The 24,669-nt window shown below is 39.4% G+C and overlaps 1 protein-coding gene across 15 annotated transcripts in view; it reads right to left on the bottom strand.

The window, feature by feature from the left end:
* CREM (cAMP responsive element modulator) overlaps positions 1–22,004 on the bottom strand; it is a 71,502-nt gene extending 49,498 nt beyond the window's left edge. For 5 of the 15 annotated variants that reach the window (XM_039255325.1, XM_039255350.1, XM_039255333.1 and 2 more), the window contains exons 1-3: positions 21,804–22,003; positions 12,327–12,428; positions 1,885–2,008 (exon numbers count right to left, since the gene is read on the bottom strand). In XM_039255325.1, the coding sequence (XP_039111256.1) occupies positions 1,885–2,008; positions 12,327–12,370 (168 nt within the window). In that variant the 5' untranslated portion in view covers positions 12,371–12,428; positions 21,804–22,003. Of the gene's footprint in view, positions 1–1,884; positions 2,009–12,326; positions 12,429–19,139; positions 19,157–21,385; positions 21,591–21,803 lie in introns of those variants that run through there. The other 10 variants (XM_039255322.1, XM_039255330.1, XM_039255332.1 and 7 more) reach the window with 6 other exon arrangements.
* Between the last annotated feature and the right edge of the window lie 2,665 nt (positions 22,005–24,669).

The following is a 24,669-nucleotide window of genomic DNA, read 5'->3' as shown; positions in this document are numbered from 1 at the left end:
GCTATCCAGATTTAATAAATATCAACATTTGATTAGTTGAGACTGTTAAAAAAGTAAGCATTATAAATGTAAACCACAAGCTTTTCCTAGATCTGATTCAGCCTTCTCACAAGTGTGTCTCTCTCTTTCTTTCCTCAAAACACTCAGCCTTCCCATACCCCTGCTCTAATTTTCTCAAACCCCTGTTCTCATTACAGATTAATTACAGACTAATTAATTAATTAATTACAGATTACAAATCAGGAATCATAGTGATAAAAGCTCTAGAGGATCACAAATTTATGAAAAAACACATGTGTACCATATTCTATTCACAAAGATCATAAGACTAAAAGATATATACCAAAATATTAACAATGATTAAATTTCTGGATGTTAAGATTATGGACAGTTTTTATTTTCTTCTTTATTATAATATATATTTTGTTACTTCTCCACAATGAACATATATTTTGTTAATAACAAAAAGGCTGTTCCCGCCTCCTGTTAAATAGCAAAAGGTCTGCTTGCTGGTGCCAGGGTAACATAGATGGGGTGTTGCCAGGGAGACGCAATTCCACAGAACACTTGTGAGAAAACCCCCAGGGAGTGAGTGGGTGTTAGGAGTTTGAAGGAGGAAGGAAAGTAGGCTGGGTGCTTGGGGCCCCGTCTTAGGAAAGAAGAAACCTCACAGGAACCAGTCTGGCCTAAGACAACCCAGGAAGTACCTGGTGGTCTACCTGGACCTCCAGTCAGCCATCTGGTCCTTTCTAATCTCCCTTCAAGATCCTATGAAAATCTCACCACTGCACCATATCCCATACTACCATGACTCCACATAAATGGTGTCTCTACCAGTTGGTTGACTTCCAATCCAACCTCCACACAATCCACACAGCTACTAGTGTTCTAACCACAGTGAATATGGAAAACATTTCAAGTATATTTAGAATCCCGGATACGCTACACTCTCAAATGTACATGACCTCTACATACCTTTACCAGTTCAAAATCCCAGCCTTGATGCTACGCTATAGTTCCTTGACACCATGTACTCTCTGACTTTGTGCCTCTGCACACACTCTTCCCTGGCCTAGAATATGCTACCCTATTCTTGTCCACATGGCAAACTCCTACATCAAACCCATTACATCTAGCTCAAAAGTAAAATCCTCGGCAAAGTACTCCCAGCCAGCAGCTGCTCCCTCCTGTCAGCCTTAGTCATTTTGTACATAATGTTTTATGGCACTTCTTACACTATTAGAATTATCATTCAAATACCTGTCTTCTCCACTAAACCATGAGATATTTAAGCCCCGAAACTATACGTCTATGCACCTAGCATAATACCTAGCCACTGAAGGTACTCAATAAATACTTGATAAGCCAAACAAACAAATGTGTTTGTTTTTACTACATATTTTTATACATATCTCAGAAATAAATTTTAGGAGCTGAGAACCAGGCACTAACTCATACTGGTAGGCTCTAAATGAAACCAATTCAAAGACCTAACTAAAAAGAAATTAAAAATCAAACCAGATATATACTGGGCAAATGGTAAGACTTCTGCTGTGTTTCTACCTAAGAATTTAAGACTATACCAACTTGGAATTACCAACCTTCTCAAACAGTAATTTGAGGATTACATATTGTGAACAGGTTTTTGTTTTTCCTTGTGCATAATGGCGGTGGTGGAGGGAGCATCGCAAAGTGTCTGTTACAAGGCAAAAGTAATTAAAATAACGTATCTTCTCTTTGAAATCAAATCAGTAAGAATGGCTGATAACCAGGGAACAGGGGAAACTTAAGGTCAACTTCAAGAAAACACAATCTGCACATACTTCTTATTCCCATACTGTTTCACTTTCCTCAATGCCTTCCTACTGCCTACATTAAATTTACCTGAGCTAAAGCAGGGATTGAGTTTTGGCCGGTCTGGATCTGCATATCAGCAGATTCACTCTCTGCCACAGAATCTGCTACACCTCCATCCTGCTGAGATTCAACTGTTTCCATGGTCATTTGTCTGAAAAGACAATAAAAAGGAAGACGTATTAAGGCCCTTTCTGAAAGATTTCTCTGCTTTTACCTCACTTTCTGATATTCATTTCTGTCATTCAACTGTTCTATCTTATTTTTCAAGAAATAGGTTCAGTGTCAGAGTCTTAACTCTCCAAACTCTGGTCACCAGATATAAACATTACCAAAAGAGCACTGCAAAATGGGAATTCATTTATTAAAAAAAATTTTAACCTTATAAGAATGTCTCATTAAGCCCTCTAACATAAATGAGTGAAAAAAGTAGGTTTTCTATTTTACAGCAAGTATAAATATTCTAGGACTCTCAAGGCTTAAATACCTGCTTGATCTATCAAAGAATTTCCCCACTGTCTAAATTAAATGCATTATAATATAAGATGTGTCTAGCTTTGCCAGCACTAATCAGTTTCTGATACACAAGCCTCTCAAACTGAATCACACAGGGTTGACTACACGTTCCGCAGCTCCCCAGTTCCTTAAAGAGGAGAATCTAATTTTTTTCAGGAAAAACCTTTGACATAATTTTACCTCTGATTTCAGTATAAGTTAATGGTTTCTGTATTTCTATATTTTATCCTGCCAGAAGAAAATACAAAATACAACAGAATTAAACAAAATCAAATTTCACAAACTTACAGAACTATGCTGCTTACTGTTACACATCTTTTCAACTGTCAATGATACAATGTGTTTTCCTCACTTTAGTAGCCTAAATACATAGCCCAAAAGTATGCAAGCCACTTAGAACTTTGAATTAAAATGTCCAGACCTTTCTTCCAGATTTAGTTACAAATCCTACATATCTTTCATCTATGTCTTGCACTTAGTATCTTCTTTTATATTTCAATTATCATTACTTGAATCCAAGCCTTCCATTCTCAAACCTGTCTATGAGTTACTCCTCACTACTGAAAAGCATTTCAGCACTTATAACTGATCATGACAATTTAGAGCAATTATAAAAGATAAAAATGTATTGTCTACTATGATAAAAGGTCTTTCCCTCAACATTCCTCAACTCCCCTGATCTCTCTTCTTATTATTTTCCAGGATAGCGTAGGTAAGTATAGATCATCACCCTGTATAAACTGACAATTCCTACGGCTTTACTTATGTGAACAGTCCCCAAAGAGAATACCTCAGAACATTAATTCCGCAGGCTATGAAAAGGTATTATCTTTAAAAGAGGGTAAGGGATGGGATGCCTAGGTGGTTCAATCAGTTAAGCACCCAACTCTTGATATCAACTCAGGTCGTGATCTCGTGGTCATGAGAATGAGCCCGTGTGCCCCATGTTGGGCTCTGTGTTGACAGCATGGAGCCAGCTTGGGATTCTCTCTCTGCCCCTCCCCCATCTTGCTCTTGTGTGCTCTCACTCTCAAAATAAATGAATAAACTTAAAAGAGAGAGAGAGAGAGGGTAATAGAACACTTAGTGAAAAAGTTGTAAAAATCCAGGGTTAAAAGGTTTTCTTTGCTGAACTTCTCAGAAGCCTAAATATGCTAGTGTGCTTTCAGAAGGTGAAGGGTGCAATAGGCAGCATTTTCCAAAAGTATCTGACCACCAAAGACTTTTTCCACCTGGCATGTCCCAGAAGTGGTGTTTTGAAAACAACCTGAGAAATGTTGTCTTATGCTATTTCTTACACTTTTTTATGCTCTAAGGCTCCGCCAAGAACTTGAGTCTCTACTCAAACCCTATAGGCTGGAAAGCCTTCCCCAGTAAACTATTCATGTTAGAAACATTCAGTTAGCACTATCTACATGACAGGCCCTGAAAATACAAAAGTGGGTAGATCACAGCCCTTGCCCTGAAGGAATTCATTCATCAGTGGGTTCCTGGACAACCCTTATCAAAGAAGTAACCAATGTACTTGTTTTGGGGTGGGGGGTGAGAAGCAGATTTCCAAGCTCAATCCCAAATCTACTGAATCAAACTTTCTGGGGCATCTAATTTTTTTTTATATCTAAGAGATTCTGACGTATATTAAAATTTAGGAAAAATTTAGCTTATTGGTCAATTCTATCAGGTAGACCCACAAGTGGGGAACACAGGTAAAGTAACTTTTTTTCTTAAATGTTTTAATATTTTTGAGAGATAAAGAGAGAGAGAGGGAGGAGGAGGGGAGGGAAGGAGCAGAGAGAGAGGGAGACAAAGAATCTGAAGCAGGCTCCAGGCTCCAGCACAGAGCCTGACGTGTGGCTCAAATTCATAAACCACAAGATCATGACCTGAGCCAAAGTCAGGCACTTAACCGACAGCCACCCAAGTGCCCCAAAGTAACTTCTTAAATTGTGTGAAGGATGTTATGCATAAAATGCTTTGGGAAATATAGGAAGTAAGGATTACATCTGCCTGAGGATGGGGCCATATGAGTTGTATATTGAACAATAAGAAAGAAGAATTTCATCAGATAGAAGAGGAAGGAGAACTATGGGAGGAAGGAAAGTACGGAGATGGTTAGAAAACACAACAGCTGGCTGTGGTAGAGAATACGGCTGCTAAGGGAACCTACTAAGATTCAGTGAGGAAGAGGCAAAGGAGGACTGGCAGAAGTAGGGCTAGAAAACATTGGATGGAACCAGAACAGCTTTTAATGTTCTAGAGAGGAAAAAAAATGTCCCCCTCACTCATGTGCCTCCTCTACTCTAGGTCCTTCAGCGTGTATTTTGTCCATCTATATTGTATACCATTTCAACTGTTTGATATCTACATAGAATTCAGTCAACAAGTGAACAATAAGTCAAAGTTACCTGTTAATCAGTAAAACAAATGGCCTGAAGTCTATACACTAAACTTTTCAAACAAAGAGAACCTCTCAGGGGTTCATACTTTAAGCTCATTAATTTTTATTTCAAAATAATTCTCAATCATCTAGTTTCTAAATATACTAGATAAAAGAAGTGACAACGGACAATGGCAGGGATAGAGGGGGAATGATACAGAATTATAATAAGCAGATCTAGAATTCCAAGTGTGTGGCAATTTGGGTCCATACAGGGTAAAGTTGCCAAGTTTTTTACATTTAAGAAATTGAAAAATGTAGAAGATTCAATAATATTTATCATAACTATCCTGAGTCATCAACTAAACGTTAATATGCTCAGTCTACTTTAAGGAAAGAGGGATACACATAATAGAATGCGGGAAGACTAATCACAAAAGCTCTAATGGGGGCGCCTGGGTGGCTCAGTTGGTTAAGCATCTGTCTCTTGATTTCGGCTCAGGTCATGATCTAATGGTTCCTAAGACTGAGCTCCGTGTTGGATTCTGTCCTGACCCCACAGAGCTTGCTTGGGATTCTCTCTATTTCTCTCTGCCTGCTCACATGCTCTCTCTCTCTCTCTCTCTCTCTGTCACTTTCAAAAAATAAACATTTAAGAAAAAAAAAGCCTCTAATGCTTAAAAGGTCACCTGAAACTAGGACTCATTTTTTGAGATATAATAAAAGACTTCATACGTTATTAAACATTTCAAAATGTTTTACACATGAAAGTGTTTTTATATACATTATCTCAATCACCTTATTTGGTCCCTTTTCCTTCTAGGTATTTCCCACAGTTCAATCCTTCGCCATTTTCCTTTTTTCAATCTACATACTATGCTTCTTCAGTCCTATATGCAGATGACTCCTGAGTGTGTATTGTGCACACTTCCCTCCTACGACACACCTCGGTCTGGAGTTTTCACATACCCATCCCTTCCCTAATAATCCTTCATTTAGTCAAGAGCATTCAAACGCCAAAGCTACAGGTTACAAGTGTGTGTCTACATGTGAGTCAGTACCAGATCAGCTACAAAAACCCACAGAGCTAAATATCAGCCAAATCGGGATGCCCTGATGCCCTGAGCCTCCTAGTAAAGAAAGGCAGAAACGGAAGGCCAGCAGCCATCCGTGTTTATCCTCCCCACCACATTTGGCGTCATCCACTGTAACCTCCTGTGCCAACACTGGACCACACTGCTAAGCCGTTGCTCCTCACAACTGCTCCCGTCCAATCTAAAGATGACACATCACACTTGGCTTCCATGTAAGTCATGACCAAACCATGATGCCCCGTCATCCATGCCAGAATCACATCCATTAATACCTCACATTCCTATTTCCCTAGTCATCATCAAAGATGTAAGCTCCACTGTACCTCTCCAAACGAGAGCTTCCTTTCCCCCCATAATTCAGTTGCTTACTCCTATTCTCCTTCCAAGCCCTTGCAATGTGCTGTCTGGAACTCCCAACACCCCTTACAGCCCTCTCAAGAGGGACCGGCGTGTCTTCCCACATCTAACGAGGATCAGGATGTTGATCTGGTATCCTCTTTGTTCCACGCTATTTCTCAGCTATTCCTCCGCTTTGTAGAAACCCCTGTTCTATCGAGGCCCAAGATTATTAGGTGTACCATCCTATGTTCATCCCTGTGATAATCATCTTCTCACATCAAGGATGTAAACTGAAGACTTTGGCACTTGACTTAAAAGCTTTCCTCTCCACTATTCTATGTTCAACACTCAAAGGAAGGACCCCTGCCTCACCCTGATGCTTCAGTCCAAGATTTTCTCTACTCCACTTCAGCCATCTACTTAGCTGCTCTTACAGTGGACCTAGTCCATGTCCCAAACTATTCCACCTGTGAAATAATTCTGACATCCCACTCTAACTACAACATCCTACCCTCCCAGGTTACACCCACCCTTGATTACTCTCATCACACCATCTGTTCCACCACACTGAGATCTCCAGACCACTTTCTCCCTTTCCATCAGCCTCGCCCTTTCTTCATATCCCATCCTACTTAGCTTAGAATCCATGGTTTCTCATTTCAATTCTGTCTCCCAATACTCTAAATTCGCTTGTCCCTTTTCTTTTTGTTATATCTGCTTAGTAAATACCAACTTCAGATAAAACCAATTCAATCTCCTCTATGCCTTCTCCAAGGCTGACAAACAGTACTGAATAAAATTATAAAACAATACTATTAAGGCTATTGAATTCATGGTTTTCAACCTCAAAGGGGCAGCAATCTTACTAGTGAATTTACTTTCCCATTCTGTACATATCTCTTTCAAATTTTCCTCCTTCTTCTCAAGTCCCTGAGTTCCTACACTCAGTGTTAAACTCCTGTTTCAGATGAGTACTACCTCAATTTCCTAGTACCGTATCAAAAACTACTTATATGTACACCCACCATTTTACCTTGCCTCCTACCTTCCCACTCTTAAATTCTTTCATCTGTCCTTTGGATGTCTAGGCACTATAGTATCAATTATCCTCTCCTCTCTTCAATGGTTTCCTCCTTTCAAGATTTAAACATGTTCAGATCTCGTCAATCTCAAACACACACACACACACACACACACACACACACACACACACACCTCTCCACTAAACCAGAAGTTCTTTTCTAACTATTCCCTTGAACGTCTCTTTTTCCTCTCACTGCTAAACTACATTAAAGAATTACCAACACTATCTCCATTTCTTTCTTTTTTTTTTTAGTTTATTTTTGAAAGAGACAGAGACAGCATGAGCAGGGAAGGGGCAGAGAGAGAGGGAGAGAGAGTAAATCCCAAGCAGGCTCCACACTGTCAGCACAGAGCCTGGCCCTGAGGCTGTAACACATAGAACTGTGAGATCATGGCCTGAGCCAAAACCAAGAGTTGAATGTTTGATGGAGCTACCCAGGCTCCCCAACACTATCTCCATTTCTTTACCTCCCACCTATTCCTACACAACCTTAAACTGGTTTCTGCTTTACTAAGCTTCTCTAGTAAAGGTAACCACTCTCTGTCACTAAGTTTAATGTTCATTTTAAGTCCTATGTGGTTTGATACTCTAGCAAGTATTCCAAACTGTTGATATCTTCCTTCTTAAACTCTATCTTGAAGTCATCATACTGCATTTTCTGCTCTCATCCAATTCTCTGATAATTCCACAAGCTCTTTTGCTAATTAATTCCTTCCCTTACTCAATGTTAACCTTCACACTGCATGTCTTCAGGGGTTTGCTTAGCTTTCTCACCTTACTCTCAAATCTCCCTCTGGGTATTGTCATCCATTTCTCTAGATTCAAACACCAAGCTTCAAGCTTATCACTCTTAAATCTAGATCTCTAGACCAGAGGTCTCTCTTGAATTCCAAAATCATATATTCAAATGCCTAACATCTTCAAATAGATGCCCTACAGGCACCTCAAACTCACTGGATCCAAAACTAATTTCCTCTTCTTCCTCCACAAATATGTTCCTTTTCTGAGTTTCTTACCTCAGAGAATGGGGCCCCACCATCCATCCTGTTGCTCAAGTGAAAACCTGGGTGTCATCTCTGAGACTCTCTCCCTTTCATTTCCTACAGCGTCATTACCAAGTGTGATGAGTCTACCTACTAATGAACAAGTTAGTCACCTCTACCACCGCTCAATCTCCCTACTCCAATCCCTGCTAACAGCTCCCTTTCTCAAGCATACACTTTTGCTTAAAATACTTCTCTGCTTAAAAGTCTTCAGTAGCTCCCTATTGGCTGTAGGATAAAATTCAAAGTTCTTATGATAATCATAACCACAACTGTTGGTTGGTGCCTAACATGTTGTTAAATCCCACTACTTTTAATCCTTAACAACTTTATAAGACCAGCATAGTTAGTTTTTCTTTTAGAGATAAAAAGCAGATATAAAGAGGATAAGAATCTGATCTTACCATCAAAGTATTGGGTGGCATAGCCAGGTTCTGAACTAAGGTCTTTTTCCAAATTCCATATTTTCAATTAGCAAACCAAACCAAACTGCCATTCAATCTCTTTCACAATGTGACTCCATTTTACTTTTATGGCCTCATTTCCAGTCACTCCATTTTTTCCCACATTCTTCACTCCAGCTTCTTCATATGCCATTTCTTTCAATTAAACATCCTATTCCCCCAGTTCTAATCTTTGATATCTGTTCTTCCTTCTTTCTGAAATGCCCTTCACCCCCCTTCTTTGTCCAACAGGCAAATTTCTACTAATTTCTCAAGGCCTGGCTGAAGGACACCATCTTTCAAAGGCCTATTCTAATAGCCTTGGGCAGAATTATTCTTTTCTGAGTTTAGAAAGCATTTTATGCAAAACTTCCATTATAGTACTTGTCTAGCATGTAATACACTTGTTCACAAAGTACTAACACTAGTGGAAGAAGCACAGGGACAGGGATTACATTTTATACTTCAATGTATTTCTAGTGCCTACTACAAAATCTACCATAATTGTTAAATAAACCAACTAATCAACTATTTGGGAAGACTATGCAACTGTCAGATGTCACTAAAATGATAAAAATAAGCTTTAGAGAGATCAAGTGACTTTCTGCAGGGCACATAATAGATAGCATGACCGAGAGTGAACAAGGTCTTATGACTATGACTCCAGGGTTCCTTCCACAGCCAGTGTCCTGGATAGTCCAGTTTAGACAACATTTTATAATAATGAAGATGTGCTTCTGAATATGCGGCAACTGTTGCTATAATCTTCATCCAGATATGCACTGTCTTCACACTGGGATATAGGGACTTTAATTATATACCATTTGTATTCTTTGGGAGTGCCTCATATAGTGCTCAGTACAGATCATTCAGTAGAAGTTTGATACTAAAATCAATTTATTTGAGGGGGACCTGGCTGGCTCAGTCAATAAAGCATGTAACTCTTGATCTCAGGGTCATGAGTTTGATGCTCACATTGGGTGCAGAGATTACTTTTAAAAAAAAGTAATTTTAAAAAATAATAAATAAAATAAAATCTATTTATTTGAAGGTAAAAGTCATCTACACAAGAGTAAAGCCAGCACAATCCATTTAAAATACATACTCTATCATTTTCAAGCAAGTTTATACTACTGATCAATATCCAACTGTTCTCTAGTACAACTCTTCTCTTAAACCCACTAAACACCAACCCCAGGACTCAGGGTAGAAGAGTCAACTAAGAATTAAATGTTCAACACGGGTCAAGCAATATACTAGGCATTTTTAAACAGTATCAGAACTCAGTGTAAATGATGACATAAAACCCTAACACCTGTAAATGAGCCTCACTAGTCCAGACATAGTTCATTTATAATGTGTAAGAGAAAAACCCAGTACAGGGGCACCTGGGTGGCTCAGTCAGTTAAGGGTCTTACTTTGGCTCAGGTCATGATCTCACGGTTCATGGGTTCGAGGCCTGCATAGGGCTCTATGCTGACAGTTCAGAGCCTGAAGCCAGCTTCAGATTCTGTGCTTCCCTCTCTCTGTGCTCCTCCCCCACTCATGCTCTCTCTCTCTCTCTCAAAAATAAATAAAAACATTAAAAAATTGAACAAAAATTTTAAAAATCCATTATAATCCTTCATTGTTCACTATGTATTTCATAGTTAAAATTGAAGAGAGATATCGTAGGATATTTTCCCCCAAATGTCACTTTCTATCAAATATTAAACATAGTTTACTGAAGTTAATAATCTATAAATTAAGCAATATTTTAATCTTAAATAATAATTCTTATTAGAGGGAAAGACCAATTAGTAATTATAAATTATACAATATTTTAAAATAAGACACAGAAGATAAAACAATAAGAAACGAAAACAAAGGACATATACCATATGTTTGCAAGTATAGGAGGATTAGGAGGAACTTAATGGAGGGCCGTGGGGGAGAAGAAGGGGAAAAATAGTGGGGGAGAGGGAAGGAGGCAAACCATGAGAGACTCTTGAATGCTGAGGACAAACTGAGGGCTGATGGGGGTGGGGGGGAAGGGAAGGGGGGTGATGGGCTTGGAGGAGGGCACTTGTGGGGATGAGCACTGGGTGTTATATGGAAATCAACTTGACAATAAACTATTAAAAAAAAAAAGAAACTAAAACAAACAAACAAAAGTCCATTAAGAACTATAAACTAATAGCAAGCAAAATACTGGCAAGTATTTGGTCCCACAATTCTAAAAAACAGATAGGGATTACTAAAATGGACATATTTAAACTTATAAATGATTAATAGCAGTAACAATATTCTTTTTTTAATGAAAGTTAAGTTTATTCTGAAATCTTTATATTATTTAGCAAACCATTTTCTTCTTTGATAGAAAAATAAATGTTATCCCAATATGTTCTGAATATATTAGGATTTGGTTTAATATAATATTAATATATTTTAAAATAATATATGTATTTTAAAATAATAAGATCCATCCATTAGCACCATTTTCAAAGACTTCTAGGTTGAACTACTTTCATAGGGTTAGAACTGTGTTTGTTTGCTTACTCTGTTATTTTCTAGAACTTTAATAGACCTGTATCACACTGCAATAACTTCTGAAGTAGAGCAGTACAGTACTTTTTGTATAGTATAACATAATAGGTAGACATCCTATTATATAACTTCAAGAAATGAATATGAAGGAATATATTCATAAAAATTATATTTACAATTATAGAAATACCAAGGCAATTAATGACCAATTATTTGGGCATCCCTTTGTATCAAGAACATATAAAATATTTAGTAGAAAGAAAAATGAGAAGAAAAAGGACAAACATTTTAAAGGGATGTTATCATGGTACCTATGAAAGTGTTTTTAAAAGATAGAAAACAAAGAAGAGAAAGGGAAATACAGGTCAAGTATATCTATGAAAAATGAGACAAAGGCAGTTACCTAAATATATTAAAATGTTCTATTAACAAACTTCTAAAATCTTTAGTTGATTCCCATTTGCAAAGACAAACTATACTTAGAGCAACTATATTTGCTCTTGTAAAATTTTAAAAATAGAATCCAGCTGCAATAGGAAAAATTATTAGTTCTTTCTATTCTTTATTTATGAAGAGTTTTACACAAAATGTCATAGAAAATTTATTTTGTTTTTAAAGCTACATCCAATAAATGAACCAGAAGGCAGCCAAAAGAAAACCCGAAAAATTCCTGTAAAAAATTGGTAGAGACATTGTTTTGTTTTACAACGTTAGGTATAAGCATAGCTTAAAGGCAAGGAAGAAGACTAAAACTCTGCTCACATCCTTATATATGATCTCCTTTCTAACTGAAAAGGCCAGCATGTAAAAGAAGCTGAATGTATATGTCCACTGCTCCCCACATTGCCTAGCACAGTACAGAGTAGAAGATGAATGCCTTAATTAAATGGCTGTCCACTTAGGGTACAAACTATCATTCTCTATTAGTATCATATACACATATGTATACATTTATGCTAACATATATACATTATTCACTTATCCATTACTTTAACTTTTACTTCTCTAAGCAGAAGTTTCAAAAGAACAGAAAAACATATATCCACCTACCTTAGATTTGTCTTAATATATTTTTTCCTGCCACATTTGCTCATTATTAAGACATTTGTAATCAATGCACTTGCTCCTTCCCCGTTTTCTTCTTTATTTATCCTGCAGTAAAATTATAATGTTGAATTGGTAGATCACAATATTTTATTTTTTAAAAAAGTCTCTCAAAATGATACCAGAATACCTGAGAATACTCTAATTTCTATAGAACTGAAAAAAGAGAATAGAAAGCTGAAAACAACTTTTTTTTCCAATCTCACTTCTATGCAATCTTCTTCTAGTAAAAAATTTAAAACATAAATCATGTGCTGTTTATCAGGTTATTTCCTACTAAAGAGAAAGTAGTATTGTCTGAATCGTTTAATACACACTACATATAGTTCATGGAATCAACTATATTTTAAAATAATAATCACTTAATAAATGGAGTGAATTTATCATTTACTTAAATTTCATTCCACTGCAACAATTTGTTAACCATTTTTTATTTACCTTAAACTTAAAACTGGCTTTTTAAAAGTTTATTTATTTTGAGATAGAGAGAGACAGAGAGCGCATGTGTGTGCACATGAGCAGGGTAGCGGCAGAGAGAGAGTCCCAAGCAGGCTCTATGCTGTCAGCACAGAGCCCAATGAGGGTTCATGTACCATGAGATTATGACCTGAGTGGAAATCAAGAGTCAGACACAACCAACTGAGCCACCCAGGTGCCCCTCAAAACTGGCTTTTGTCAAAGAATTTTAACTCCAAGTAAAATATTAACAGTTCCTTTAAAATTTCCTCCAGTAACCTTCAATCCATTTAAAAAGCTATTTTAGACACTACCAATTAAAACCCATTTTTTTACTGCTATGTTTTAAAAATCTACATTTGACAAGCCAAATGAAGTAAAACTGGCAAAGGAAAAGACAAAGGAACTGGGAGCACTTATTTCAGAGGTGGAAAAGACAAATGTCCACAGCCCTAAGTATCTTCTAGGCATCTTCACAAGCAACAGTGGTAATTAGCTACAGAAATACTGCTTTCAGTGTTCCCTCCCTAAGTGGCCCCCTCTAAAACGGTGTCCTTTTAAAACTGACTCAGCAGGTTGGCTTAAGGACACTAGGACAATGGTTATGGCTACCATCTGTCCCCCATCTCCCAGCGTAGGGACAAGAGATGGTAGACATTTGAACCGGGCCACTTACAACATGAACAAAAAGCAAGGATGGTGCTGTCCTTTGGATTAAACCTTATTCTGTTATAGTCTACTGTCGTTTTACATGGGGAAATCTTACCTTTCATAAAAATTATGTAACTTAAAGGCAGGGACCATTTATTTATTAAACGGTGATTGGCACCCATGATATGCCAGGCCTTTGTGCTAGGCACTGTAAGATATAGATGATAAAATGTCCCTCACTCCCCAGGAAATTACATTTTAAGGAGGGAGACAGACACTGAAACAAAAAATACTAAAGACGTTATTTGAATAATAATGATCATGGTACCACATTAAAAGAGAGAAGTAAATGAATTTCTACATTTCTCTTGGAAATGCTATTTTCTTTGTTTAGTTTTTGACTTAGTAATACATTCTTATGGTTTAGAATTCAAAAAGCAGCAAAAGGTATTCACTGAAGTCCAGAAGAGCCGCCCACTTGCTCTTCCCAGGGCAATCATCATTGAAAAGTACGAGCTTCAGCCACCACAGCCACAAGATGTCAAGAGAAAATAACTAGTTCGTACCAAAATAATGACCAACAGATAAAACAGATTCTGACGCAGGCTTATCAAACAATGATTTCATCACAACTATTCTAAGAAGTCCTCACAGACTGACTGCCTGCTTGCCAAATCTAAAAGGATGCAATCTAGTCCCTATCTTCTTTATATCCCTACACCATTTCCTACTCCCAAATTTTGTCTCCCTGTAACTCTTTAGGACACTGTGTTCATGCTTTTCTTCCAAAGTACCCAGTCATTTGTCCTCAGTTTTCTGTGCCCCCTCTGTAAAAGTTGGTATTTCCAGGCTTCCCATCATAAAAATGGGAAACACTCCCTAGGCTACTTCATCCTTACTTGATCGATATCAGATCTCATCTCCAGCCTACACTTCCCTCTCCTGAGCTCCAACATGTATGTATCCTTCTATTAGATATCTCTTAATGGTTTGTTCACAGATCCTCAAGCCCCAGATGTTTAAATCTCCCCTCATGCTGTACTCTGATCTCAGTGACTGACATCAACACTGCCTCAACCACCCCAGCCACACCATCTGGGAGTCCTCCAACATGGTCTATCTAGTAGCAAGTGTTTGGTATAAAAACACACTATTAACAAATAACCTGAGTTTTATCTCTTATTACCTGTATGAGCTCAGACAATTAGAAATTTCTCTAAGCATTCTTTCCTGTCAAATGGAGAGTTTGTTGTGAGGAGAAAATGTAAATAATAAACACAAAATGTCTAACTGTGCTTGGAATATAAGCAAGGACCATGACCTTACTTGGCTTCAATAAGTGTGTCTCTTGTATCTTGACTCTGCTCTATTCTCTCTGTCCTCACTGCCACTGCTTTAGTTCTGAAACTGATTATTTGACAATTAAAGCAATAACTGCCTCCCTATAAAGCAATTAGTCTCTCCCTATAATAATTTCACTAAACCTCTTCCTCAGCCCTTCTTAATCCACTCCACTAGACCACAATACTCTATTCAAAATGCAAATTGAAACATGCTATTTATTTTCTTATTCAAAATTCTCTAATACACCCCCTGCCTTAATAAATAGCCAAAGTTCAGGGCACTTGGGTGGCTCAGTTGGTTAAGCATCTGACTTGATCAGGTCATGATCTCATGGCTCGTGAGTTTGAGCCCTGTAGTGGGCTGTGTCCTCACAGCTCAGAGCCTAGAGCCTTTTTCAAAGGCTCTCTCTCTCTCTCTGCCCCTCCCCTGCTCACACTCTTTCTCTCTCTCTCTCTCTCAAAAATGCACATTAAAAGGGGCGCCTGTGTGGCTTAGTCGGTTAAGCGTCCGACTTTCGCTTGGGTCATGATCTTGCAGTTCGTGGGTTCAAGCCCTGCGTCGGGCTCTGTGCTGACTGCCAGCTCAGAGCCTGGAGCCTATTTCAGAGTCTGTATCTCCCTCTCTCTCAGACCCTCCCCTGCTCATGCTGTCTCTCTCTCTCTCTCTCCTAGAAATAAATAAAAATATTTTTAAAAATACACATTAAAAATGAAATTGAAAAAAAATATATATATAGCCAAAGTTCTGGCATTATAGTTTGAGGTACTTGGTAGAGGCTTAATAAAGTTTGCTATAAAAACATTCAGATTTTAAGGTATACCAAACCTTTCCACGACATCAATTTTCCAAGTCCAAATTTACCTTGTGCGGATTTGTAAAGTAGGTGATCCCATTTTACTAAAGCATAAACTATACATACTTTGAAAAACTTAGCTGTATACTATTGATCTCCTCCAAAATCTGGTTTTAACATCCTAGAACATGCTATCCTTGGGTAGACAAGGATTGACTTAGCATCCCCTGCCCCACGTACACAAACACCTGAATGGTTATGAGCGCAAATATCCTAATGTGTTCTCATACTAAGCTTAATATGATAAATATTCTACTTAGCCTAAAACATACCCCTTGAATTCATCATATTTCATGCTACAGTCTGAGGTTATAATTTTTAAGCTTATCTCCTTACATCTAAAATCACAAAGGATACTGATAAAATGTCCTGTATACTACCAATTTTCTACAGAAATAATTTTAAGGTCCTATCTACTGAGGAAACTTTCTCTTTTAGAGTAGAAAGGCATATCTGATTAGTTTTTTATAGGCAAATAAGAGCTTACGCCAAGGGAGAAAAATCAGTTCAAAACTCTTTGCCTATATGTGAATTTCTGTGCTGTATCTGGAGAAAAGCCATTTATCATACTGGTAGAAACTTCCTATCATATATTAGGTTTGAATACCAAAATAACATTTGGCATTCACCTTACTCTTCACCAGTTTGTTGTTCTATTCATTTTCTGGCATGCAGATTCAATTAATTTCATTGCTATCAAGTATCCCTTATAGAACTCTCTATAACAGGGAATTAAAATATGCTGATTAAAGAAAAACAGCATTATATTTACACTTACAAAATCTGAATATCTACAGTGCTGTGGTTAATTGCATTAATCTTAATTTAACTTTCTGGAAAAATCAGGTTTATGTAAGAATCAAACTTCTTGGGCAACTTTACTAGAATATAAAAGCTTACCTAACCAACTTCCTCCTCCCCAACCAACCCTCTGTATTAGCCAATGTTCTCCATTTCTTCTATACAATCTACAGTATAATGTCCACAAGTTATTCTCTAGTGTTCCAAAGCACTTCTGTTCCTAATAGCTGTGGGGTTAGTCATACTTATCACCAAACTTGATTATGCTAGCCATACTTTTTGTTGTAATTTTGGAATTCTGTTAAACATCATGTGAGATTAAACTATTAAATTGATTTAAAAGATGTAAAAAAGAGAGCTGCTGCTATGAAAACTAAGTTGAATGCTTTGGAAAGACAATAAAGGCAGGTTAGAAAAAATCCTGCTTTTGGACTAGTGTCAAAATAAAAAGAAAAGAACATGGAATAAAAGGCAGTATACCTCTTATGGAAACAGAGAGAGAGAGACCACAGAAAAATATAATGTTTCTCTGGTTCTGGGATGAAGCAAGGTGTTAGTTCCTTGGGAAAGTGGGAGATCTTCACAGGTTAATCATGATTTAAATAGCAACAGTAAGGTTTGAAAGATATGAAAGATATATACGAAGTGCATATAAAGCTGGTTCTTTTCAATCATGTCAATTAAAAAGCTAGGGAAGGGGCGCCTGGGTGGCTCAGTCAGTTAAGCATCCGACTTCAGCTCAGGTCATGATCTCACAGTTCATGGGTTTGAGCCCCGCGTCAGGCTCTGTGCTGACAGCTGGCTCAGAGCTTGGAGCCTGTTTCAGATTCTGTGTCTCCCTCTCTCTCTGACCCTCCCCTGCTCATAGAGAGAGAGAGAGAGAGAGAGAGAGTGTGTGTGTGTGTGTGTGTCAGAAATAAATAAAAGCATTAAAAAAAAAAAAAAAAAAAAAAAAGCTAGGGAAAAGCAGGGCTGGCTAGAAGAGAGAACTAATTCCAAAAGCCAAATACCTGAAGTTGACAGGGATGAGCCTAGACTTATGAAGCATTTTAGGTGAGAGTCCAGGAAACAAAGCAGGATAGCAGCAACAGGCCAGATACCACTTCTAAAGTTTTGTAATCATTGTGACACAAAGTTAAAATAACTTTCCAATAACATTCTTTACACTTTTGTGTAAAAACAGAAGTAGCCAGGAACAGTACTTAGAAATAATTGAAACACTTGTAAATAGAGTACTTAGAAATAAGAAACACTTGTAAATATGTCTTTAATATATTAAACATGAATCATACAGAACATCAGGTGGCTTTTTAATACAGATTCAAGTTCACTCCACTTTAACTGCTTCAGATAGCTATTGTTTAAGAAATCTTAACTCTTTATAAAATCACCAAAAGATTAACTATATCAGTATAACGTTCTCAGTTTACTCCCTGCCTGGCACCTGCCATTGGCTATTTGACAGTCATTGAACAGCAAAATCAACTGCTAGGGAGGAAATGAAAAATAAAATTCAAATAATTATCGCCTACTTCCAGCTCTCCAAATACCACCCTCTCCACCACCACCACTTCAGGGAAGGAAATAAAATTCTTCTGTGGGAGTTATTTGCTTGACTAGAATCACTGCAGGGCTTTCTTGTTCAATATCATATTACTGCACTTTAAGTACATTTCAAAACACTTATCTACATGAAGTACAATTCCTGTGACTAGTAAATCTGGAAAAGAGTAGATAAGACACTTGGAACTAGTTAAAACTTAGAGAAATGAATTTCAATGTTATTATACTTAACTAGATTGGTCCTATTTTGTGTATGTGAACAAAACTGCTACCTTTCAAAGTGCTGAAACATACTTAAATGTGTTAAATTTAACTTCTCCATCAGTATAAAGAAGAGCAAAAGCACCCCAACTGCTCACAACAGTGTATTGGTGTTTATGCACGATACAGCTTCTCCAGTACTTGAGCTAGAAGCCTTTATCATATCAAGGGTAGGACACAAATTCCAGTTTAAAATATTTGTAAGCAAAAACAAAATCACTTTTTTGCTCTCAATGAAAAGAACTGACGGTGTTTGATATTATGAGCAAAACTGTATGACATTTGACATTGAGTTTGGATTGTCTAATTTTAAGTCTGCTGTGTTAAAAAAAAAAAAAGGTTCAATAAGATAACTGAAAAAATGGAGTTTATTTTGTGAAATTCTCAATGTAAAATATCAGAATCACACACACGCGGGCTCCATTGTTAGAATTTCACATGATTTTGGGGGCACTCGGGTGGCTCAGTCATTTAAGTATCTGACTCTGACTCAGGCCATTATCTAGCGGTTCGTGAGTTCAAGGCCCGTGTTGGGCTCTGTGCTGACAGCTCAGAGCCTGGAGCCTACTCAGGATTCTGTGTCTCCTTCACTCTCTGGCCCTCCCCTGTTTGTGCTCTGTCTCTCTGTCTCAAAAAAAGAAAGAAAGAAACATTAAAAAAATATTTAAAGAAAAAATTTCACATGATTTCGACATTTAATTGTCCACTTGTATCACTGTTCAGAAAATATGCATGAAGATGCTTCACACTTTTGAGAGACCTGTACTATCAAAAGAGCCTCACAAAAGAGCTGCTAGTGAGGTTTCTTGGAGTCAAGTATCTGCCCTTACCAGTGAGAGTTATTCCAAACGACTTGAAGCAAATTGCCACATAACTTCCTAGATTATGCTTTTCCTCAAAACTGTTTTACATTCCCCTTGCTGACAATTTCCTCTATCACTCCTGGAAAGGTCAATCAAAAGATGTGCCAGATCAATATTTTACTTTTTAAACTTTGCTATAACTGAATTACACCAGTAAGATTCAAGTGGTCTTCCTGAGTAATACCAAGATAAAATCCTACTAGTGTTATCCTTCAGTTTTCCACTTCATTCTCCCTTATTCTCTACTGGATATCTTAAAGCATCAGAAAAAGAAAACCTGTGAGTGAAAGGATTTACTCTTAAGAACAGCGCACTCTTTATTGTACAGTTCTGAGAATAGAAAGTATTTTAAATATCTTACAATATCTTGCATAGTCTCTAAAAGGAAATTAACAAAATGACTTAAAATGTTTCTTTGTACCTATGGGTAATGGATGAGAAACACTTTCCCTGAAATCTTTATTTGTATAATCCATCTGTATTGACAATACTAAAACTGAATTCAATGTACAATTCTTCTCGAAGTTGACTTTTTAATACATATATATATCAAATCCATTAGTTCAACAGAAAATACTTAACAGAATTCAAAGATAGTCCAGGCTTATTTCCTTAACGACCAATGTTAATTGCATGTCAAAATATCAAAAGTTTAGCTGTCTAGTGTTAGTATTCTTCAGTTTTACTTAAAAATTTATCTATATGGAACAGGACATTTGAGTGCTTTCCAATGGACTACTACTTCAACAATAAACCTGACTCAATTTTCTGGCCCGTTATTAACTTGGAGAGAATATCAAGTTGGGGAAAACAGATCAGAAATATATGTATATACCAGTCAAGTTTCAGTCAGGATTCCTTATGTATGTTAATAACCTACTTTTCATGAAATGGCCAGAATTCTAAACAAGATTTCATATTCTGACCAAGTAATGACTTGCCTCAGTAGGAAACTAAAGTAGTCCATAGAGTCTGGAGTTTGTTAAATTCATCAGTAGAAGCAAATTTTATTAACCTTCCAGAACAATGCAAAAACAAACACTGAAGAGCTCTTCTGTGTTTATACATTCAATAAAAATTTATTCATATACTCTTACAAGATATGTACACAAACATCAGGGTAATTACAACATCACACTCACCAAAATGATTCCAGGTTGACCAGCAAGTCACTGGGAAACCATCTGCTTACACTGATCTAGTTACAGATTTCGTACCAAAAATGTTTGTGTGATTATCGACATTTAACATGACAATGCTTGACGTGTTCACTCATTCAGGATCAAGCCCATTTCCATTTAAATATCTTTTTAAAAGTTGTATCTGGATCACAAAGCAGTTCTTTAAATACTTTAAATACCATTTTTTAAAAAAATACTTAGCTTTTATAGGTCAAAACATACTATTTGCAATTTGCCTTCCTCGGGAGAAAAAAGTTCAAAGATTTAAAAACTATGAAGGGAGAACAGCTTGTTAACCAAAAATAGGATCAAGACCAGGAGAAAAATGCGGTACCCGAAGGGGAAAAGCAAACAAACAAACCCCCCCCCCAAAAAAAAAACAGAGAACATGGATTATTAATGTAATCTAATACAATTTTCATACCGGACCCCTAGGTTTGTGTTTATTTAAAGGGAAGCTGGCGGCTGCACTCTCATCAGCCCGCCAAACTAAGCCTGAAAAGGAAGACATTTTAAGAAGTTACGTGGGTAAAAGGTACTGTTAAAACAGGCTCTCTCAGTTTTAGTCACCTTCAGGCTGACCCTGTAAGTCAAAACTGCTGAAAATTTGATCGTAAACTGACAGCTGCTCTGCTGAGCGCAGGGCAGGAAACGTCTCAGCGATTTCAAAGTTAGGGATCTAGCTTACGTGTACTACGCAGTAAGTTGGAAAATGTGTCTATTCCCTACTCCGCAAGTTCTGGAAACCCTGCTGGGTGGTTCTAGAAAGGCAAACATCCAAAGTATCGAACAAAAACTGCAATTTCTGTCAGCTGTCAATTATTTGTTCCTTCTCGGCTATTATAAAGGTCTTCGCGCTATTTCATCAGACCTATCGTGTGTGAGGACTCCAGTGACTCAACACTGCTGTCCCCGACGGATGTTTCGGAGAAGAAACGGGTTAACGCTGATTTATATCTAACCCGAGTACATAAAACTGACAAAAAGGTGCCACGAATCGTCGGCTGTGGTTAATAAAACCAACGTCCTTACTTCTCGCTTCCTTTTTCTTCTCAAAGAGGGAGGACCACACTCATCAGGGCAATAAGGCTTTTTCCGAAAGACTGGTCCAACTCGTACCAAGTTCAAGTTCAAAAGGAGTCAAGGGGGGCTGAGCGAGCAGACGAGCCCGCCGCCCGCCCGGAGAGCGCTGCGAATAAACCCGAAGGCAGTCCGCGAGCGGAGCGGGACACTGAGCGGCCGCCGCGCCGCCGGGAGGCTCCGGGGCCGGCGCCCGCGGCCGGGCTGCCCCCGCCCTCCCTGCTGCCCCGCCGGCTCCGGCGGTCCGGCTGCCCCGCGACCCCCGACGCCCCCGACCCGCCGACCCGGCTCCGCTCCGCCTCCTGCCTCCGCCTCCTGCGCCGCGTCGCCGGCTCCGAGGTCTCTGGGTCCGGGCCGGCGCGCCACTTACCCGCCGCGATGAGATTTACGTAGCGGACCTCGTCACTGATTACGGACGGGAGGAGGTGGAGACGGCGAGCCCGACCGCCGCTCAGGAGCGGCGCCGCCGCCCAGCAACCCGGCGCCGGCGCCGGCGGCGGCCCCACGTCGCCCCCACGTCAGCTCTGATGCGGCAGCCGCGGCCTCCCCGCCGAGCCGGGACCAAAAGTAGCGCAGCTGCCGACCGAACCGCGTCCTCGCGCCCCGCCCTCCCCTCCCCCACTCCGCGACTGCCTCCCCGGGGACGCCCGGCGGAAAAATCCAAGCTCGAACTCTGCCCCCTGCAGGCCGCAAGGGGGAGTGCAGCGCTGACAATCCAACAATTAAATGGAACGGGGGGAGGGGAAGAAGGGAATGAGTGGCCAGGGGGCGGGGCCTACGTGGTGGGGAGGAGTGGTAGGCGGGGCCTAAGGGTGGAGAGGAGGACTAGGCCTGGGGGCGGGGCCGGAGGAGGAACTGGGCTGCCCCGGGAGGAAGACCCTGTCCAGGTCAGGGCCTGAGGGGTGAGCTGGAGGCCGGAAGTTGCCCCGCCGCGCGTGCGCCGGAAGCCTAGTTAGTTGCAACCTGAGCTGCCGGAGGTGCAGTGTCCTCTCCCTCCAGCTCGCTTTTTCTATGGGCTGCCGGCTAGGGCAACTCCAGTCCCATCCCAAGCTGAGGTCCACGAGCTTTGTGGGTCCTTCCCGGCCAGAGGCTCATCCTGCGGATCCCCGCGGGTGCCGAGCAGACACCTGGAGCGTTCCCACTCCCACGCTCCTGCAGCGTCTGCTATCCTGAAAGACGCTTCTAGGTCCCGGACCTAAACGCTTTTAGGTTCTGGACTTGAGCTTTTTGGGAAGTCCAGCTGGCTTGTACCCAGACTTCTGCAGCCTCAACAGTGACTTTGTAAGTCAGTATCGTGTTGAAACAGCGACAGTCGCCACTTGGAGATGTGACAGAGGAAAGGAAGGCTTTTGGTGACAAGCAAAAATCCTTGCCTTTCAAAGAGGAGAGTTTCGTTTTCATCTAGTGGAAACGGAGGGCTTTACAGTAAGAGGAACGTTGTAAAGTAGTAACCCACTTAGGAATACTCAGAACGTACTGAATTGTAAGTAAGGCTGAGTAAGCCCTCAGAAATGGAGGCTTTGTAGCCTGAAGATAAGTCTCTTTACATTCAGTAAAAACGAATTCAAACCATGATTACCACCCAATTTATAGTACACAGGAATGCATCATGCACAAAGCCTATGTCAAGGACACCACTTGAAAAGTTGCTGAGAAAAAAAATAAAAACATCTATCAACGTAGAGCAGGTAGAGGAGGGAATCTTAGTGAAATATTAGAATCCCCGTAGATTGGGAGAAAATTCTGAAGTCTCTTTAGTGCCAGATTTTTGGCTAACCTGAGTTACTTTCAGTTGTGATACATACTAACAGATGAGAATAAAAACCTGGTGGTGCACTTCCTCCTTTTGACATAAGCAGAATTCTGAAGTACCTCCTTGCAATATAGTAAATGAAGCCCATCTCCACCGCCTGATAAATAGTAATTTCTTAATAAGGAACACTAGCACGTTTACAAAATTAGATTTGCAAAACAACCAAGTCTGTAGTTAGACAAGGCTGGCATCGAATATTTATATATCTGCAATACAGCTCATTTTAGCTCAGGGGAAAAAAGGGTCATTAGAAGGGAAGAAGATAAAAAAGGATTACCAAATCCTCAAAAATCATACCATTCATTGTGGTCAAGGTTGACCAGTTCGAGACGAATAGATCTTTAGCTACAAGTGATTGAGGGGAAATTGTGATCATTCTCCTTTCCCAAAACATTGTACCCCACCTACTTGTTTGTTTCTAAATTTCTTTAACAATGTACATATTCTAAAGGGCGACTGGGAGACTTAGTCCCTTAAGCCTCTGACTTCAGCTCAGGTCATGATCTCATAGGATCGTAAATTCAAGCCCCTCATCCCTGCATCCAGCACTGTTCCAACAGCTCAGAGCCTGGAGCATGCTTTGGATTCTGTGTCTGTCTCCCCCTCTCATCCTTCCTCCCCGCCCCACACTGTCTCTCTCTTTCTCTCTCTCTCTCTCAGTAAAATAAATAAATAAAGAGCTTAAAATATAAGAATTAGTGGTAAAGCAACACACACTAAGATGTAAATATCAAACCCTTCTTGAGAGTACCTGCTTTCGAGAACAGGAGAGTACCTGGGATCTGAAGAGAGAGACCATGACATAGCAGCAGGAAAGGCACGTGCAGTTTATTATTGCTGATATAAGAAATTACCACAAACTTAGTCACTTAAAACAACACATCTATAAGCTAACAGTCCTATAGGCCAAAAGTCCAATAAACATCTCAGTGGGCTAAAAATCAAGGGGCTGGGGGCTCCAGGGAAGAGTCCATTTCCTTGCATTCTTCATCTTCTAGAGACCACCCACATTCCTTGGGTCTTGGCCTCTTTTCTCCATCTCCAAAGCCAGCAACTGCTGGTTCTTTCTCACGCTGCCATCTCTCCAATTCTCTCTCTTGCCTCCCAGTTCTCCTTGTGAGAACCCCTATGATTACACTGGCCCTACCCTGATGACCCACGATAATCTTCCCATATCAAAATCGGCTGATCAGCTGCTTAATTCTATCTGTAATACAGCTTAATTCCACCTGTAACTTTAATTTCCCTTTGCCGAGTGATCTGACATGTTCAAAGGTTAACAGGGATTTAGATGTAGACGTCTTTAGGGGGTGGGAGCATAATTCTGCCTACCCACAGTGAAGGATTCTAAAAGAAGTTTGGGCTCTGAGACAAATCACTTGCCTCTCAGGGGTATCCCTTTAAAATAATTGAAACATTTGAT

The sequence above is a fragment of the Hyaena hyaena genome, unplaced genomic scaffold (genome assembly GCF_003009895.1).
Source record: "Hyaena hyaena isolate Hyena2069 unplaced genomic scaffold, ASM300989v1 scaffold_519, whole genome shotgun sequence".
Taxonomy (NCBI): domain Eukaryota; kingdom Metazoa; phylum Chordata; class Mammalia; order Carnivora; family Hyaenidae; genus Hyaena; species Hyaena hyaena.
This window is presented reverse-complemented; position numbering and strand designations above follow the sequence as displayed.